This window comes from Xenopus tropicalis, chromosome 9 (genome assembly GCF_000004195.4).
Source record: "Xenopus tropicalis strain Nigerian chromosome 9, UCB_Xtro_10.0, whole genome shotgun sequence".
NCBI classification, from domain to species: Eukaryota; Metazoa; Chordata; class Amphibia; order Anura; family Pipidae; genus Xenopus; species Xenopus tropicalis.
This window is the reverse complement of record NC_030685.2, coordinates 20781282-20801289: the sequence shown is the minus strand read 5'-3', so window position 1 is coordinate 20801289 and position 20008 is coordinate 20781282. Positions and strand designations below refer to the sequence as shown.

At 41.2% G+C, this 20008-nt stretch overlaps 1 protein-coding gene across 5 annotated transcripts in view; it reads right to left on the bottom strand.

Annotated features, from left to right (window-relative positions):
• LOC100487239 (glucagon receptor) overlaps positions 1–20008 on the bottom strand; it is a 77530-nt gene that overhangs the window by 11398 nt on the left and 46124 nt on the right. For 2 of the 5 annotated variants that reach the window (XR_004220513.1, XM_002932427.5), the window contains exons 3-6: positions 9146–9191; positions 5120–5216; positions 3175–3282; positions 1592–1713 (exon numbers count right to left, since the gene is read on the bottom strand). Coding sequence is in view for 4 of the 5 variants with exons in the window: in XM_002932427.5 (XP_002932473.2) it covers positions 1592–1713; positions 3175–3282; positions 5120–5216; positions 9146–9191 (373 nt within the window). In the remaining variant the exon portion in view is untranslated. Of the gene's footprint in view, positions 1–1591; positions 1714–3174; positions 3283–5119; positions 5217–9145; positions 9192–17365; positions 17855–20008 lie in introns of those variants that run through there. The other 3 variants (XM_031893575.1, XM_012970970.3, XM_018097451.2) reach the window with 3 other exon arrangements.

Below are 20008 nucleotides of genomic sequence, written 5' to 3'. Positions count from 1 at the left end.
GTATCTCTTCTTAAAGGTTCATCAGATATGGAGGTAGAAACAATAGGATGTCTACCTCCACCTGGCGATTCAGCCCTGAATGTAGATTTTGCTTGGGCGCCTTAAATGACCGATATCCGCAGCCTTTTGCGATATCGGTCGCCTCTTCCAGCAGCCATACGCACATCGAATATCATACGAAATGAGGTTTTGTACCATATTAGCGGTGCGTGTATGGCCGGCTTTACTTGTGTCAGTTCTAATCATTCTGGGTTTAACCCAGACATCAGAACAAAAGAAGGTGTACAGGTGTATGGTTTGGCCACTAGCCAGTGTATGGCCATCATTACAGTAGTATATTTTAAAAGAGCAACCTTTGTCAGGGGATATTTGTCTTTTCCATTGAACCTGTGACAGTTCATCGTCAAACTGATTTATTGAAAAGCCCTGATAATTGATCATTGGCCAATGGAAGCCACCAGAAACTCACTTATCCCTCTGTGACCTCTACAACTGGCATACAGGGTATTTTCACAATACAATAATTATTATGTCTGAGGACCCTTGAATGATGAGCAGTGGTACAGCTATACCTACTTATGACTACCTTGCATTGGGTCTTGTAAGCTCTCAGTTTATTTTTCTGTTCTTTCAAACTCATTCCATTTTGTGCTGCTTCATTGATTTCCTTCTGTCTGTGTACTCCACTTATCTTCGGAGTTATGGCCCCAACAACAAAACTTATATTACTTCATCTTTAGATAGTAATACTCATTTTACTCTACCAGAGAGATCTTCAGCCTGTCTGGGTCCAGCTTTTGGTAGGACCCAGCTTAGTAACCTAAGGTTAAGCTTTATATGCAAACCCATTGTTTCAGTCATGCTGAATATCTAGGACAGTTAATACGTAATCAACCTAAACCACACCCTAATAGGCCTTTAGTTTGGGTTCACTTGTCCATGGTTCCCCATGCCTATGAATTTTCTGTATGTTAGGATATTGCATAACATAGTTTGTGACATAAGAACAGTACTGGTGAGGTAGAAGGTAAGGTAGTGACCTGTCATATGGCAGAACCAACAGAGAGGCTTATCATACATACTATATCTATATCTGTACATCAGCAACAGCTGAAGAGCTGCAGGTTGGCCAACACGGGTATAAGCCATCCTGACCTACTGCTAAATATACATAGTACAGGAATGGAGCAATACATTTTCTTTATTAGAGAAAGTATAGCAGCGACAGGGACACTTCTCCAAGGCCAGGCCAATTTATTCATGATAACCAGTTAGTAAATTGGCTATGAAATATCTACCCATCACCTTCGAGAAGCCTCTAATATGTGCATATTCTGAAAGTCCCCCCAGGGATGAGCAGAGACTAATTAATCAGTGGGTCAATTACTGTGACAGATCTAGGGCCTTTCGGCTAAGTACTCAGGAAGAGGAGCCATGAGTGTATCCCACATATAATTATTGTATCACAGTATGGCAAGGTTAACCTGTTTAACACTTTATAATGCAGCAGGAATTAAAATGCCTTCTGCTTAGTATATATAGCGCTTACATATTTCATCTGCTATTCCCTCTAGCATGTTGGCAATATTACCTCTTCTGCTGTCACCTCCGTATCATCTTCGCACTGTGATACATTCCTCCAGGCTTGTGATCTGTTCCCCTTTACCCAGAGCCCATCCTTCCCACAGCGTTGTGATAGTAGCCCATGGCTAACTGTAATCAAACAATAAATGTAATGCTAATAAGTAATAAGATGTCTGCTATACAATAAATGCATACCTATACACATAAATACAGTTTAAACTTTATTTTTTAACTTTGTATTACAAACTCACAAGTCACTAGAATCAGTAGAGACAGGTCTGGACTGGGGTTTACAATAGGCCCTGGCATTTTAAGTACCCAGAAGCCAAAAAAGCCCCCCACCAGCCCAATAAATAGTGAGTGTCTATGGCATCTTACAGCAGCCCCCAGAGATTGCTAGTCCAGGCCTGGTAGAATGTAGAAAATTAACTCCTCCCTCCCAAATCAACTACAGTATTATATATAAGGAGAGTTTCATTACAGGGGCCAAAGAAGATCATTGGGAGGATTGCTATTGGATAAGCTTGATGCAAGAAGAAGCTTGGGGGTGGTGTGCCGCACCAAAACCTCTACATCCTGCTTGCCTGCCTGCTTGAAGATTTGAAAACGTTTTTGAAAATTTAGGGTGTTAAACATTTAGGGGGTTGAAAAGCAGTTTACTTGTAAGTGCTGTCCAACTTATTAAATGAAATAGGGCAATTATTTCTTCTACAGCATTTTCAAAGGTTGGATTACATTAAAATGATGATGGTTAAAACTCTTATGGTTAGGGTTGCCACCTTTTAGGTTTCTTCTTATTGGCCAGGGCAGGAGGCGGGTCAATGTGGGGTGGGTACATGATTTCAGGGGTGGAGTAATTCATGGGGCAGGGCATGAAATCAGTGGGCGGCATTGCCCAATAAATTTGTAATTAATTTGTAAATAAATTTGTAAATAAATTTGTCCTAGCCACCTGAGGCAGCCAACTTGACACCACCCCCTCACCCCCCTCCTGCTCTTAGTTTTTTCGGGTCAGAGGTGGGGCGCATCATTAGGGCAGGGAGCGAGAATTGGAATTTTAGTTCTTTAAGTAACCAGCAGCAGATTTTTGCTGCCTCTAGTAAGGGCAGGGGTATATGGGGAGATTAGTCGACCCGTGACAAATCTTCGCTGTCACGGGCAGCTAATCTTCCCGCAATGCCATCCCACCGGCTAGAATGTATATCGCTGGTGGGATGGCATACACATCGCTGCCATGCCCCGCAGTCGCCCAAATTTGTCTTGGTGACTAATATCCCCGTGTACCCCTGCCCTTACTTGTAGGACGTTTTTTTTTTTTAAAAACTTGTTAAAATCGAAACCTTCAAAATATGTACAAAAAATATACATATAAATCTATATGGCATATGGGCAGGGTGGGCTACAAGTAGCTCCTGTGCTTCAGGTAGACAGACATGCTTCAGGGAAAGTTGAGAATCATAGAGGCTCCACCCTTACGGACAACTTCATAGAGATCTATAGGCCAAAATGATATAAATAATTCATGCTTTAGTTGGTGTAGTCCTTATAAATACTGAATAAAATGTGCAAGGCACCTGCTTAATACTGTACCTTTCTGGAACCAAGGGAGGTAGTAGGGGCACGGTACATAAGTGATAGTTCCCGGGGTGCCATCTGGCCAGCAGGCGTACATATCAAACGTACGATTACAATGCAGCCCTTTAAAAAGCAAAGACCAGCAGTTACAAGGCTGATGTATAATTATAACGCTCATAGATGTGAATCTGCATGAAACGCACAGTGCATGTAAAATGTGAGTTAAAACATTGCCAGGCGAGTGCCCCTTTAAAGAGGCCACCTTTGACTTGCCATACTTAATATGCACGCTGCCTGTGCATTATTACTGCAGATTGATTACTGATGTGCATTACCCATGCAAATTGATCAGTGATGCATTACTAAACATAGTAACTATGTATTTAGAGACACTACTACGTGACATGAAAATGATTGCTGTGTTATACACACACAAACTCACACCCTCTCTCCCATATGCTGGGAGTTATGCTGTTAGACAAATACAGAAAAATAACAAATTGGCCACAAAAGTTCTGGGCAAAAACAAAACCGAATTTGGCCCTTAATTTTTGTATTAGAATTTCAGAAAAATAATAAAAATATCACACTCTCTGAATAAATAATTGTTTGTAGCTGTAAGGTCGCATGACTTACATTGTTCAGAGCTGTAAAGTCAGGTTTTTGGCAAGAGCCTTACCGGCCATAGTCTGGGCATAACTGGAGGAGATTTTGGTCATAAACCTCCCAAGATTTCATTTGTTATATTTGCTCAGCCACGGGGAAGCTGAATAGGGTCACTGGAGGTTCAAAATTTAGCCCTTACCCTACCTGCTATCCAAATCCCATGTTGCCGAGTCAGTCTTAAACTACAGAAGAATCCATGATAGAATAAAGTCAAATGCAGTACGTGTATCCTGAATCTTACATGGTGATAATGCGATATTCTCATGCAGCTGCTCAGGAATGATCCACAGGGACCTTGTACAGCAGCATTTGGGGAGGTATGTAAGAGAAACAGGGAGTATATAGAAGGAAAGGGGTATAACTAAAGAAAGAACAGTAGGGAAAGGGAAATCATAAAAAATGAATAAAGATGCAAAAGAGAAAATGGAGAAAAAGAAGCAGAAAGAATAAAAAAGAAGAGAAGGTGAAATGTGGTGGAAAAGGAAGAAACAGACCGCAAAAGTGGTGAGCAGATAAAATGGGGTACATAAGAAAAAGAAGACATAAAAAGAAGCATCAAGCAGAAAAAAGTGTGAATGAGGAAGGGCAAGCAAACAGAAGCTGGCAATAAAAAGAGAGTTAATGAGAAAGTGTAGAAAGTGTAGGAGAGAAGAAAACAGAAGAAGGAAAGGTGCAGAGAGTGGTAGAAATGGAAAAGGGCATGAGAAAAAGGAGAGAATAAAATGGAGAATAGAAAAAGTGTAGGAGAGAAGCAGAGAAGAAGAGAAATGAAAGATAGGATTCAAAATTGGTAACCTGAGGAGAATGAAGGAGATGTGATAGAGAGGGTTGTAGAGAATGGGGACACTAAAAAGGGAAGAATATTAAAGTAGAAAACAAAATGGAAAGGCAGGGGTGAGGGTAGAGGGTGGGAAAAGTGGGTGCTCTGCAGGCAGAGGTGAGAGGAAGGGAAACTATGAAAAAAGAAAAGAATGAAAATGTAAGAAATTAAGCACACCAGAAGAACGGCTGAGTGAGGGAGAAAGAGATTAAAGGTTAGGAGGAACTTGGAGAGAAAGACAAGAACAGAGAAGGGTAAGAATTAATAAAATAGAGAAAGCAATGAAATAGAAGGTGAGTAAGATTGTTTGCACATCTATAATGTCTGTATGTCTGTATGTATATAGTTGTGGAACCCAGGTCCATTGTGGAAACAAAACTCTTTGCACTCCATGGCTGTAATAAAAAGGCATATATTCAAAAGTGTGTCAACATGGAACCTGGATTTCCTGTTCTTCTAGATTCTAATTGTTACCGGAGGGGTGAGGAGTGCTGGCCATCCTTTTGTAACACTCATCCCTGTATCTCATCCATTCCTCCACGGTTCTCTCCAGCACCTGGCTGGCAGCCTTCTGTGCGACGCGGCAGGGTGACCATAATACAGAACACAGAATAGGGAATTATCATGTTAGTTCATGGGTTGAAGTAAAACCAAACAGTGATTAATGTGTGCAAGTCTGTCAGCGTGGGATTGTTAGTGTTGGTAGGGCAAGAAGACATCAGGTTAAAGTGTACAGGCTGACAGTTTCTGGGTGCATTTGCTTTTAGCTTTTAAGTGGTTAAGGATCTTGAGCAGACAGGTCCCTATAGTGGTAGGAATGAACTGGGTAAGGAAGGGTGGGGGTAGGGAATTTTAAATATAATATATAAACTGTGGTAATGGTGTTTGTTATATTTTGCCAACTAATTATTGACATGAGCCCCTCTCCTCCTTTTTTCATTCATTATTTATTTATTTATTGTGATTCATGTTAAGAAATACTTTAATACTGTATCTAATAAGCTGTTGAATTTGCTTGATAACTATGGTTTCTTGGTTCAGAAGTCATAGTTCCCCCTTTACTACATAGAGGCCCAAACAGACCCCCAAAAGCCCACTAAATAATGACTTTTTATGGTACCTTACAGCAGCCTCTCTGGCATTTACCAGAATCCACAGATCCGGGCCTGGCACAACAAATAAAGGCCCCCATACACGGGCCGATAGAAGCTGCCGATATTGGTCCCTTGGACCGATTCGGCAGCTAATCGGCCCGTGTAGGGGCAGAAACGAGCGGCCTGGCCGACCGATATCTGGCCTGAAATTGGCCAGATATCGATCGGCCAGGTTAGAAAATCCAGTCGGATCGGGGACCGCATCAACGAGCCGATGCGGTCCCCGATCCGACTGGATTTTCTAACCTGAACCGACTGCCCAAGGCCGCAAATGTAATCCGATCGGATTATTTTTTTTAAAGCAACTTGCTACGCGATATCGCCCACCCGTAGGTGGGGATATCGGGTAAAGATCCGCTCGCTTGGCGATCTTATAGTGTATTGGGACCTTTACTTGGCTCTGTTCTACCACATGAAACCAATGTAAATCTCAGGAGAAGTTCATTTCTAGCCTAAATGGCTAAGCCCTTGTTAAGAAAAGATAAACATAGCCTTAGGTCATTAACAATACAAAATTGTAATTAACAAAACAGCTCATTAAGAAGTAATTTCCCTCTGAGCTGCAGGATCCACGTTAGCGCTGTTCAGCTGTATGATGAGCAATCAAGTATAATTACAATTTTTTCACACGCCGCCTAAAGGATAATTAGAACATTTGACAGAGTTAATTTCTTCATCTCTCAAGAGAATAAACCTAGATTTCACCTGGCAGACCCATAAACTCTCCCCAGGGTTCCTATTAGGGGGTACAGAGAGGGAAAAAGCACTGGCTGCTCTACAGGAGCACCTTGTGCATAACATAGTGGAGCTCTTTGGCACAAGAAGATCCAGGCCTACTGTAGAGTAGAGTTAAATTGGGTTTTTATGAAGTAGTAGACACATGACAACTCCTTCAGGTAGGTTCAGGTAGTGGATCAAGATAGGAATAACTGTACCACTACCTGCTTCCCCACTCCCCGCCCTCCTATAGGCAGTGCTATATTCATTGGGGCATCCATAGTTCTCTGTGCTCCAAAATGGAGCACTAAATCTTCCTTCTGTATGGGCAAGTAGTGCCCCTGAACTATTTGCTAGAATTAAAAGGTTCCACACAAAGACCTCTGCACTTTCCATGGATTTATTTATACAAATGAATCATGTCTCCTCTATGATGACTCTTTCTATAGGAAACCAATCTAATTTACCATCCTTTTGTCCAAATGTAAGGAGAGAACTATAGATAGGCAATATATACCGTCCATCATTGTAAAATATTATGATATTAGAAGTTACAGAGAGGCTCCAGGTTCAGTGGTGACATACAAACTCCATTCATAGTGCTTGGGGGGGGGGGGGGGGGTCAAACTCAGTTTAGCAATGTTGCAAGGCATTTACTTTGCCCCTGAACATGTATAAAGCATTGGCAGTGTTTTTCTCTACTTGTCTGTAGATGAATAACAGGTGGAGGCTGGACTCCATTTGCAATCACTAAAGCATTATCATAACTTTATAAAGGGAATGCCATGCCCATCTGTGTTTCTTGATTTTAATATTGTATAGAAGAGTGAACCCAGTGATCAGATGGAATTATAGTAATGGAAATATTGCATCTTTTATTTCTTTATAGGAACGGGAATGCTGGGTAATCTATCCGACAGGGCAATGGAAACACACGTCATCCAAGTCCTACAGTATCTTATACATCTCTAAGGTTTTTGCCTAAATAAAATTATGATCTTCCTTAAATAAGATGGCTATCAATTCCTGTGGTTGTTATTTTTATTTGGAATCTATTTATGGTGTAAATTGATAAATATGCATAAAAACAGGCTTTTACTAAATCTAGGTCAACGAAAAAAAAAAAACACTGTGAGACTGCGAGGGCCTATGGGAAGACAGGGAGGAGAAAGGGCATATTGGATAAGGAAGCACCAAATCCATTTCTATTGGCATTTTGAAAAAATGGTATAATAATTTTCAATATTATCCCTGGTTTTCCTGTATCCTCAGCACTCTGGCAGTTCAGCCAATAAATCTGCACAATAAATGGCACATCTGCAGACAGCGCCTATGTGGCACAGATTATTAAGGTTTCTATATTCTAGTCCAACCGTATTAAAGGTGTATTGACAATTCTGTATGTATTTGTTATATCTAGACATGTCCTTTAGCCATGGAAACATGCCTTGTCTCTTGTCTTCTTCATTAGAATTATTATGTTACAAGTGCTCTCATGTCTGCAATAGGCAAACGTCTGTTTATTGTAAGGAATCTAGGAGTAATATGAGGGCTAACAATACAATAAGGTTCCCTGGGAGATTATTTTTCCATATACACACTCTTGGGGACTGGGGATAATGGGACTTGGAGCTCTCATACATTCTTGTGTTTCCAGAATATTCTCTCTTTTAGAGTCTGCATCCTAGGGATGATATATGTTCCTATTTTACCTGAGAAACTTGTCACCTGACACCATATTTTTTTATATTAAATTTTAAAATTTTACATGGGGCTAGACATTTCCCAGGGTGCCACACCATGTGACCTGTATTCTGATAAACTTCAGTCACACTTTACTGCTGTGCTGCAAATTGGAGTGATATCCCCCCCCCCCCCTCCCAGCAGCCGAGCAGCAGAACAATGGGAAGGGAGCAAGATAGCAGCTCCCAGTAGGTGTTAGTACAGCACTCAATAGTGCTAATAGTGCTAAATAAATAGAATAATAGTGCTAAATAAATGGAAATCCAAGTCCAGCTTGGGACTCCTTCAGTTACATGGGAGTAGGAGAAACAATAGGTTATCTGAAAGCAGTTCTAATGTGTAGTGCTGGCTCCCTCTGAAAGCTCAGAATTTGAAGCTGTAAAACTAGGGAACTTCTATTCTGGGAAATGGAGCTAGGAGCTCAGAAGCAGATCTGAGGAGTGCATTAGGGGAGTTTAGGCAGGTATAGGCGCCGTTGATTTGTGAACGAGCCTCTGATCTGATGGAAAAATCAAACCTGACCAATCGAGATCTGACCGATGTCAGTCAGGCAGGCCCGTCGTTTTAACCCATACAAGGACAGATAAGCTGACAATTCTGTCTAAAGGACCGATATCAGCAGCTAGAATCGGCCCGTGTTTAGTCACCTTTAGTTTAGTGGCTGGTTGTGTAGACTTGTAATAATATTTCATTTTTGGGGGATGGGTGGGAACAATGTGGAAATTGAAGATAGTGTTCTAGAAGTTGAATAATCATGACAGCAACCAGACAGAGGAGATGGCCTAAGAAGATGGAGGTTAGTTAGTGGGATAGGAAATAATCAATGTGTGAAATGATAAGGGCATGAATTACTTCCTTGGTGGCAAATTTCATCTGCACCACTCACCTGTGAGATTGTTAGGAGTGGGAGCAGAAGTACAAGTCTCATCCAGCTGAAGAATAAAATAAATGATTACAAATTAATTCTAGTTTAATAAATAAATGGGCCCACAATATCCTGCGCTATATATGTGCTACAGTATAATTGCGTGGCACAAAAATCAATGAATGGCATGCTTTACATTAAACAACAAAGTCTTTGTGTAACATTTTCAACTGTCTTTTATACTGCAGTTCCTTCTCTCTCTCTATATATATATATATATTGTTTTTGTCTTTTGAAGGCTGACTACTATGTGCCAATGAAACCAGGCAGCCTTATCCTTATTAGACCCTGTCTTAAATAGCACTGGAGTAAATCTTGAACACATGCAGTGAGTGGTGTAATTGGCGCAACCAGTCCCTCATTCCCTGCCCCCCTCCCGGCCCCAACTGCACCACACCTCCCAGCCCCAACCACACTGCTATATTTAAGGTAGGAGAGCGGCTGCGGAGGGGTGACTAAGGTACAGCAGACCCCACGGTCCAGGTCCCCCCACAACCATGGAGTCTAATGTACAGTTATGGCACTGCATGCCGACTTCCATTATTCATTCTGCATTTTCTGCCAGAGAGAGAACAGAACTGGGTTACTCAGTTCAACAATATCAAATTAAACCCATGTCTCATCTTTTTTTCCTTGATGCATTGCTTTACCCCTCTGCAAGCCTTTGTTGACTAGTTTAAAATCAATGTGGATTCCATTAATAAAATGAACACTGATTCATCTCAGCCTATTGCTAAATACTGTCATATGGATCTCTTATCTCTTAGTCTGAGACCGAGTTAGAGATTTCAAAGGCGTTCACCGCTAATTATCTGTGGTTTGGACCTCATATATACTACTTTAAACAAGTTCTGGGAAAAGGATCCACTTGTGTGTATGTGTGTGTAAGGCAGAGCTTTCCTAACTGTGAAGCCTATGCCCAACAAGGGTTCAAAGCAGTGGTTGGAGCCAAGCATATTGGCCAATTAGGGTCCAAAGCATCATTTTTGAGGCATGGTGACAGGCATGGATGACTGATAATATATTCATATATCTGTGCAGAAAAATAGATGGTACATCAAAATAGTTGGTTTTCCTCCTTCTTAACCAATACAGTAAGCTCTTTATAAACACCACTGAGGTCCCAATATTACCTTATGTGCCTGAAACCCCTGCTGATATGCAGTTGGTTGCCATCCAGAGGCCTAAAAGAGGCTGAAATAGTGTTGTATAAACAGCTCTCTGGGGCCCTTTGGCCTACAACTGACTGGGTGCCCACAATTCCCTTTTGTAGCAGGCAGAGCCCTTATATTTTTTGGACATTTGAGATTGACTCTGGTTAATAGTATAATACTCCATATGACCCACTTCCCGTGATCTCATCCTGTGTAAGTGCAGAAAGCCTAGAATTCCATCTGAACTCACATTACATAGTTACATAGTTACATAGTTACATAGGGTTGAAAAAAGACCTGTGTCCATCAAGTTCAACCCATCCAAGTAAACCCAGCACACCTAACCCACACCTACCAATCTATACACTCACATACATAAACTATAAATACAACCACTAGTACTAACTGTAGATATTAGTATCACAATAGCCTTGGATATTCTGATTGATCAAGAACTCATCCAGGCCCCTCTTAAAGGCATTAACAGAATCTGCCATTACCACATCACTAGGGAGGGCATTCCATAACCTCACTGCCCTCACCGTGAAAAACCACCTACGCTGCTTCAAATGGAAACTCCTTTCCTCTAATCTAAAGGGGTGACCTCTGGTGCGTTGATTGTTTTTATGGGAAAAAAGAACATCCCCCAACTGCCTATAATCCCCTCTAATGTACTTGTACAGAGTAATCATGTCCCCTCGCAAGCGCCTCTTTTCCAGAGAAAACAACCCCAACCTCGACAGTCTAACCTCATAGTTTAAATCTTCCATCCCCTTAACCAGTTTAGTTACACGTCTCTGCACTTTCTCCAGCTCATTAATATCCTTCTTAAGGACTGGAGCCCAAAACTGCACTGCATACTCAAGGTGAGGCCTTACCAGGGACCTATAAAGGGGCAAAATTATGTTCTCATCCCTTGAGTCAATGCCCTTTTTTATACAAGACAGCACTTTATTTGCTTTAGTAGCCACAGAATGACACTGCCTGGAATTAGACAACTTGTTATCAACAAAAACCCCTAGATCCTTCTCCATTAAGGATACCCCCAACACACTACCATTCAGTAGATAGTTTGCGTTTATATTATTTCTACCAAAGTGCATAACTTTGCACTTATCAACATTGAACCTCATTTTCCAGTTTGCTGCCCAGTTATCTAATTTTGTCAAATCGCTCTGCAAAGCGGCAGCATCCTGCATGGAACTTATAGTTTTGCACAATTTAGTGTCATCAGCAAAAATAGAAACAATACTGTCTATGCCCACCTCCAGGTCATTAATAAACAAGTTAAACAGCAAAGGCCCAAGGACTGACCCCTGCGGTACTCCACTAACCACACTGGTCCAATTAGAAAATGTTCCATTTACCCCCACTCTTTGTACTCTATCCTTCAGCCAGTTCTCTATCCAATTACAAATATTATGTTCTAGGCCAATATTCCTTAATTTGATCATTAACCTTCTGTGAGGTACTGTATCAAACGCTTTAGCAAAGTCCAAGTAGATGACATCAACTGCCATTCCAGCATCAAGGTTCCTACTCACCTCCTCATAAAAGGCAACTAAATTAGTCTGGCAAGATCTGTTACGCATAAAACCATGCTGGCACAAACTAATAGTATTGTGAACTGCAATGTATTCAAGTACCCTATCCCTTATTACCCCTTCCAAAAGTTTTCCTACTACTGATGTCAGACTAACAGGCCTATAGTTTTCAGGCTGAGAACGGGATCCCTTTTTAAATAACGGCACCACATTAGCAATCCGCCAGTCTCTTGGCACCATGCCAGACCTCAATGAATCCTGAAAAATTAAGTGAAGAGGTTTGGCAATCACAGCGCTCAGCTCATTTAATACCCTGGGATGAATCCCATCCGGCCCTGGACCTTTGTTTACCTTTACATGTTCAAGTCTCTTTTGAATTTCCTCCCGAGTGACCCATGCGTCAGTAGCTAAATTACTAGAACTGGGCATATTACAAGGGAAGCCTTCATTATCTGGCTCCTCAGATGTATAGACAGATGAAAAATAAGAGTTCAAAATTTCAGCTTTTTCCCCGTTTTCATCAACCAACGTACCCCCCCGTGATAATAAAGTTCCCACCCCTTCTTGCTTCATTTTTTTACTATTCACATAATTAAAAAATAATTTTGGATTCTTTTTACTCCTAGCTGCAATATCCCTTTCCATCTCTATTTTAGCTTGCCTGATAGCTTTTTTGCATGCTTTATTTGCTTCCATTGACTTATTACTATGACTGTTATGCAGAAAAGTAGCAGCAACACAGATTTATCATGACTTGCCTGCTAAAGTCAGAGCAACATTAATAAATGGGCGTTTGCCCTGGGCCCACCAGAACAAAAGGACCTACAAACAGCATTTTATCTGCAATACCTTTCAAATGAAGAATACCAAAGAAATAGCAGATCCATTATTTTAATCAGCTGGAATTCATAAAAATGGAATCTTTAGTAGAAGTAATATCCAATGAGACAAGTAGTCTTAGAACCTGGGAGGAGAAGAGTTGGAGTAATAGGAAAATAATGTAATATACAGTGGCCATTTACCTAGTTTAACAGTTATTTGCTACATTGCATAATTTCTGAAAACATATATGATTTATTGGTGTCTTTTTATTCCCAAAGCAAACAACTCAACCATTTGCCTGGGCTGCAAGGAAAACTGCTCACTCATGCTGGAATTAGCCAATCAGAACACGTCAAAACTGCCAGCGACTTACAGCATGAGTGTCAAGTTTACAGATAGAAAAATATTTGGTTGAGGAGCCATATATATCAATACATCTAATAACTGTAGGAAAGAATGAATGAAGACTGTATGTGAAACCGATTTATTAGCTACCCACTACAGTTCAATGGATTTTATTATAATAATAGTGGTCAAGGTTGAACTGGGCCAGCGGGACACCTGGAAAAAACCCAGTCCCATGCCCACCTGGGGCCCCTGAGAGGGTGAGGGGAGCCCTGAGGGGGGTTTGGAAGCACCTAAAGTGGCAGCCCTAGTGGGCCCCATCAACCCAGATCCACTCCCCGACCATAAATTATTGGTACTTCCCCTGAACTCCCCCTGATTGTGGCCACAATTGAGAAGTATAAGATATGCAAGGGGTGAGAGGGTTGCAGTGTTACAATTGGGGCGAGGGGGGCCCTGAGTGGGTGTGTGGGAGCCCCTGTAGTGGCAGCCCCACCAACCTAGATCCGCCAAAAACTATAGGCACTTCCCCCTGGGCCCTGGACACCCCACTCCAAAGATGATAGTGGTTTCCCATTACCAGGAATTACAGCTGTTTTGCCTATTCCTTTACCCTTTCTAGGTACAAAGTAAGCAGAAAACTAAGGCAATTGTAAAAAAAAACAAAAAAAAACTGTGCTTGCTGTATTACCCCCAAGTGAACATTAAATTTAGAGGTTGTTATCTGAGAATATTTCATCTGGATCAGATGTGCTTGACTGTACATGCCATTCAGATAAAATAGTTCCAGAATAATCATGTTGAGCTCTTCAGATGCATCCCCATGGGCTTCTTGTCTCTAGGTCTGCTGTGCTGTGTTCCCTGTCAGCTTGCTGAGTTTCTGGTCTGCACACATAAGCCTGGGATTACACTGAACAAAAACAGAATCAATCCGGAACAGAACCTGAACAGGAACCGATCAATCTTTTACATTCCCTTTCCAATGCATTCTCCACCTTAAACAAAACAAATAGAGATTTTTTTTCCCTGACTCCCCCCCCACCCGAATACTTGATATTTATTAGTCACTATCTCTACCATGTCATTTTGTATGTCCATTAACATTCTCAAATTCAATGGCTCAGAAAGAGCGTTGTTGTATTACAATGCATCGGGTACATCTCTGCACCTGGCACTTTCATGTCTAATAATATTTCTGCTTTTCCTGCAACCCAGAATTATTTGAAATTAGAGATATACAAACTGCAGCTGCTCTTGCTGAATTACTACTCCCAAGAGCTTCAGCCAGTCTCTATCTGATAGAGAGAGAGAGGCAGGAGTAGAAGAGCTAAGGGTGAAGACACACGGAGCTACTAGTAGCAGCTACTTGTCACGGCTACTAAAATAGACAATGTGGATCGTTTCCTGATTATTGTCTCTATGTGTGTTTTAGCAGAGGCAGTTCTCAGTATTGTCTATGGCAGGGTATTATCTGGAGTTTAGTAGCAATGACAAGCAGCTGCTACTACTAGCCCAGTGTGTCTTCAAAAACACAGAGCTACTTAGTAGCAGCTACTTGTGACGGCTACTAAACTCCGGAAACTCCCCTGCCATAGACAATACTGAGAATTGCCTCTGCTAAAACACACATAGAGACAATTATCAGTAAATGATCAGCATTGTCTATTTTTGTAGCCGTGACAAGTAGCTGCTACTAGTAGCTCCGTGTGTCTTCACCCTAAGGGCTGTGGCAGACAGGGAGATTAGTCGCCGCGCGACAAATCTCACTTGTCACGGGTGACTAATCTTCCCAAAATGCCATCCCACTGGCTTGAATGTAAATCACCGGTGGGATGGCATATGCGGCACCTAGATTTCCTGAAATTGGGGAAGTTGCCTTGAGAGGAAACCATCCGCGATTTCGGGAAATCACGGCGCCGCATATGCCATCCCACCGGTGATTTACATTCAAGTCGGTGGGATGGCATATCGGGGAGATTAGTCGCCCGAGACAAGGGAGATTTGTCGCGCAGCGACTAATCTCCCCGTCTGTCACAGCCCTTAGGGCTCTGGCACACAGGGAGATTAGTCGCCCGCGACAAATCTCCCTGTTCACGGGCGTCTAATCTCCCCGAGTTGCCATCAGTTGCTATCCCACCGGCGAACATGTAAGTCGCAAGTGGGATGGCACACGCTGCACAGACGATTTCGGCAAATCGCCGAAAATGCCTCGCGAGGCAACTTCGGCGATTTGCCGAAATCGCCTGGAATTTAGTTTTCAGTAACCCACCATCTGCGTGTGATTACCTGGTTCTGAACAGGGGTTGCCATTAGTACAGACTGGCACCTCTGCTATACAAGGGTTAATCCTTTCTGCATTATTAATGGATGCCCATAGCAACTGATAATAATGAGACATAATAAGGTGCCAGAACCAGGACTGTCACATGGTGAGATATATATTATAGGAACATACATATTTTATTGCACCTGTTATTGCAAATGGCGCATTAGTATGTATGCCAAGACTGACACTGAATCATTTTTTATTATAGTATGCTATTGCATTATATACAGTACAATAAATATAGCGATAGGTAGATAATATATAGATTGATAGATACAATATAAATAGATTAGATAGATAGATGTCTAATAGACTGATAGATGATAGACAGACATATAGATGAATTAAAGAAAGAAAGAGATACAGATAGATAAATATATATATAGATAGAGACAGACAGACAGACAGACAGATAGATAGACAGACAGACAGACAGACAGACAGACAGATAGATAGATAGATAGATAGATGATAGATAGATAGATAGACAGACAGACAGACAGACAGACAGACAGATAGATAGATAGATGATAGATAGATGATAGATAGATAGATAGATAGATAAATAGATAGATAGATGATAGATTTGATAGATACAATATAGATAGGTTAATAAATAGATAAATCAATAGATACAGACTAATGGATGACAGAAAGATAGATAGATGATAGATAGATATAAACAATTTGACAGAGGATAGATACAGACAGATTGATTATAGAAAAAAGAAAGATACAAATAGATAGATAGATGATAGATAGATAGATAGATAGATAGATAGATTGATAAATATGGACAATTTGATATAGGATAGATAGATAGACAGACAGACAGACAGACAGACAGACAGATAGATAGATACAGACAGATTGATTATAAAAAGAAAGAAAGAGATGCAGATAGATTGATAGATAGATAGATAGATAGATAGATAGATAGATAGATAGATGTAGATAGATATAAATAGATAGATAATAGAGAGATAGATTATAGCTAGATAGATAATAGATAGATAGATATGAACAATTTGATATAGGATAGATATAGGCAGATTGATTATAGTAAAAAGAAAGGAAAGAAAGAAAGAGATGCAGATAGATTGATAGATAAATGATGATAGATAACACAGATAGATGATAGATACATATGAATAAACAATTAAAATAGGTATAAAAGAGTGAGAGATATAAATAATAATACAAATTAATAAGTAATGATATAAGTATAAAATAAAATCAATTTACCTGTCAGTCTATCATATATCTGTCTGTCTGTCTATCTACCTACATGCATTAGGACACATATACATCACAGTATATATCTGAGGGAAGAGAACCAAAAAAAATCTGATAATTAATGTATTTAGCAGCTTTATTACTATTCAGTGTCACACGCTGGCAGCCAATTCCCCACATAATTCCCCAGTTCTACAGTCAGTGTTACAATTATCAGCCGTGCTTATTCCCGTGCCGTGCTTATTCTGACCTGTCGTTCCCCAAATATTCTCTGCACTCTCGTATCTATTGGAAAGTTGTGCTCCTCCAAACTGCCCTTGTCTGCCACCGTGCAGCCTGCAAGCCCAAAGGTCTCAGAGTCAATAACCACACAAGTGCCAGCTGTGCCCGTGCATAATATGGTGCTAATGCCCATGTCTCCTTTATTCATACTCCAGTAGTTTAAGAGTAATTCTATTTCTGGTGCCAGCAGTGCTTACACTTGTATTACAATCTTGGCAACATACTTGAAAGCAAGAAGACACAGACCACAAAGTACTAATAATGTTTTTGACTCAGGGAATGAGGTGCAACCTTAGACATGCACAGCACATAGTTATCAAAGGTAGAAGACAGAAGTGCAGAAAATAGCCAAAATTCAGCTTTCTAGGTATTTTGTTTAAGAAGTTTGTTGAGACCTTTCCTCTTTACCCTATGCCCTAGGACTGGTTCTTATTTGTTTAGTAAGAAGTGAAGAGCCAAGCATGCACCTTACCTGGCAGAGAGGTGGGATAAGCTCAGTGCAAACCTTGCCCGCTGTGTGTGTGCCAAGGTCAGTGGCACCTCTGCAGGTTGTGCATGTAGGTGTGAGCCCCTGGCTCTCCGTGACCCCTCCTTACAGCAGTTCTGTAGCACCCAGCATTTCTTTCTCTGGTTTTAATGTTTTGCCCTTCCTCTTTGCCTTCTCCATTCTCTCTACCTCTGGGGAAGACTCCTCCCTCACCCATTCCGCTCATATTCTCTTTCATGCTCAACTATAGTTTTCCTCCTCCTCATCTCACTGCCTCTCCGTCCCTGGCTTTCCCTTGGATTCTGTGTTCTTTCTTCATTCAGCTATTTTCTTACAAGTGTAACTCTGCTGAGCATCACCCCCCCCCCCATACTTCTCATTTATGCCTGATCCTGCAAGGAGTTTGTATGTTCTCCCCACGTCTCCAATACTATAAAAACCAACAGGCAACCTGAGTAATGACAAAACTGACCATAGTGAATGTGAGAATTAGACTGAAAGCTCCACTGGGGCAGGGGTAATGTGTAATATCTATAAAGCACTATAGGGCCGATTCACTAAAGTGTGTTAAAACGTGCGCTATTTATAGCATGCGTTAAAATTTTATTGCGTCTACTTTTTCGCGTCTTAACGCACGATTAACTAAAAGGATACTTGCGTTAATTTAGACGCGGTGCTACTTGCGTTATTTAAGTCGTGAAGACTATTTTTGTGCGGTATTTGACGGAACGCACGCTAATCAATGCATTGCGCACAAACAGTCGTCGCGTGCGAAAAAACGCACGCCATATTATCCATACATGGCATTACTTTCGTAAAACTACTTTTATGAAAATGCCCATTTCCCTGCAAACTGGCGGCTGCATCACTCTGGGGCCAACACAGACTGGAATAAATCCCGCTGCAAAGTCCATATTGTGTTGCCAAAAGCTCATTAACTGTACTTTTCTATAATAATCATGCGTTAGTATTATATCTGCGCACAAATTAACGCAACGCGTTAAAATGAACACATGCGGTAGCGTGAAATTTAATGCATGCGATAATACTTTAGCGAATCGCGCATGCGATATGCGTTATCGCACTTTAGTGAATCAACCCTTATGTGTGAGTAATAATATCCCCTATTTTGGAACCTTGCTTCTTTCTCTCTTGTATCCTTTTCCCCTACTGCCCCCTTATCCTTCTATATTTGAAGAGACCCAAGTTTGGGGATTATTTACACCGAGGTCCAGTTTAGCTTTGTTCTGCATTTGATCCAATGACCACAATTTGCTATTTAAAAATACAGAGTCACTTTAAATAGTCACAGAGGGAATATATTTTATTATGATTCCCGCTGATTTTAGGATTCTATGTGTCTGTATAGTAGAAAAGAATTAGGCGTTTCTCTGAAACCTATAACCTGGGGAGGTAAATGCCTGTATAGCAGAGATTGAGCATGGTAGGCTGCCCCACTCATTAATTAATAATATAATTGAGTTATTTATAGAGTCCTTTATGGGTTTGGGGTGACCCCCATTGCTCTTCCTTTAGACTTTAGGGTGCAGGTTGATTTACCTGAATGATGGAGACATTGTAACAGAGCATTCTTGTTTCAGTCTAGGGCCACCTCTTCCACTCCCTCCTCCATTCTTCATGCCCATGTCTGACGCCATTGCCCTTGGTCTCACCATAAATGCTGGCACCTTCTCAAAGTGCCTTGGGCTCATTTACTAACTAACCCTAGCAAATAACTCACAGCAACCAATCAAAAATTATACTGGATCAGTCTACTACACGTTAGAAAATAAAAGGCTAAGATCTAATCTATAGGGGGCCCTGTGGGACTGACAAGCAACTGCAATATATGTTTAAGAAAAATGTCTTGTTCTGTAAGTTTAGGGGCCCAGTGATGTTGCTGTGGGGCCCAATAACTAGTAATTTTACTTCTTAAAATTAATTAATCTTCTAATAAGTCAGTTCATTGGGGTCAATGGAGTTTGCACCAAGTTTAACCCTTCCCACCTAACTGCTACTGTCAAACTGCTCTTCTTTCCATTCTGTGTAGGTTCTTCTAGTTCTGCTACCCCTGCTACAGTCAGGTGACCAAAAAAGGGGCAACCATTTGGGCGTTTAATCCCTGTTTTGCTTAAAGTGGAGGGCATTTCCTAGTAGCCCCCGCCCCCTCACAGCACCCCACCCACTCACACACCCCCACCCACTCACACAACCTTAATTTTTTCCTCACACTTCCTCCTATTGCCAGAATTGGGGACTGGGTGGGCGAGAGATTCAAACTCTCAAAATTCAAACTTTGTCAAAATCTCCTGCCCAGTCCCCAGTTCAGATGGGCCAGCAGACAGCATGTCGCCCCCTGGATCTTTGCCCCTTAGGCCTAGGACTTCATGGCCTGCCCACAAATCCAGGCCTGCATAAATAGACAGCAGAGCTGTGCATTTTCAGTATAATTCTATTTACACTACAGCAGAGAGTTTAATTCTCTTTTCTTGTGGTCCCAGTGATGTCTATGTACTAACAAATTAGGCCCATGGCAGTTACCAATAGCAGCCAATCAGAAATGTGCCTTAGTTATACCTGCAGCAGACGGATCAACTAATTGCTAATTATGGGTAACTAGGTTGGGGC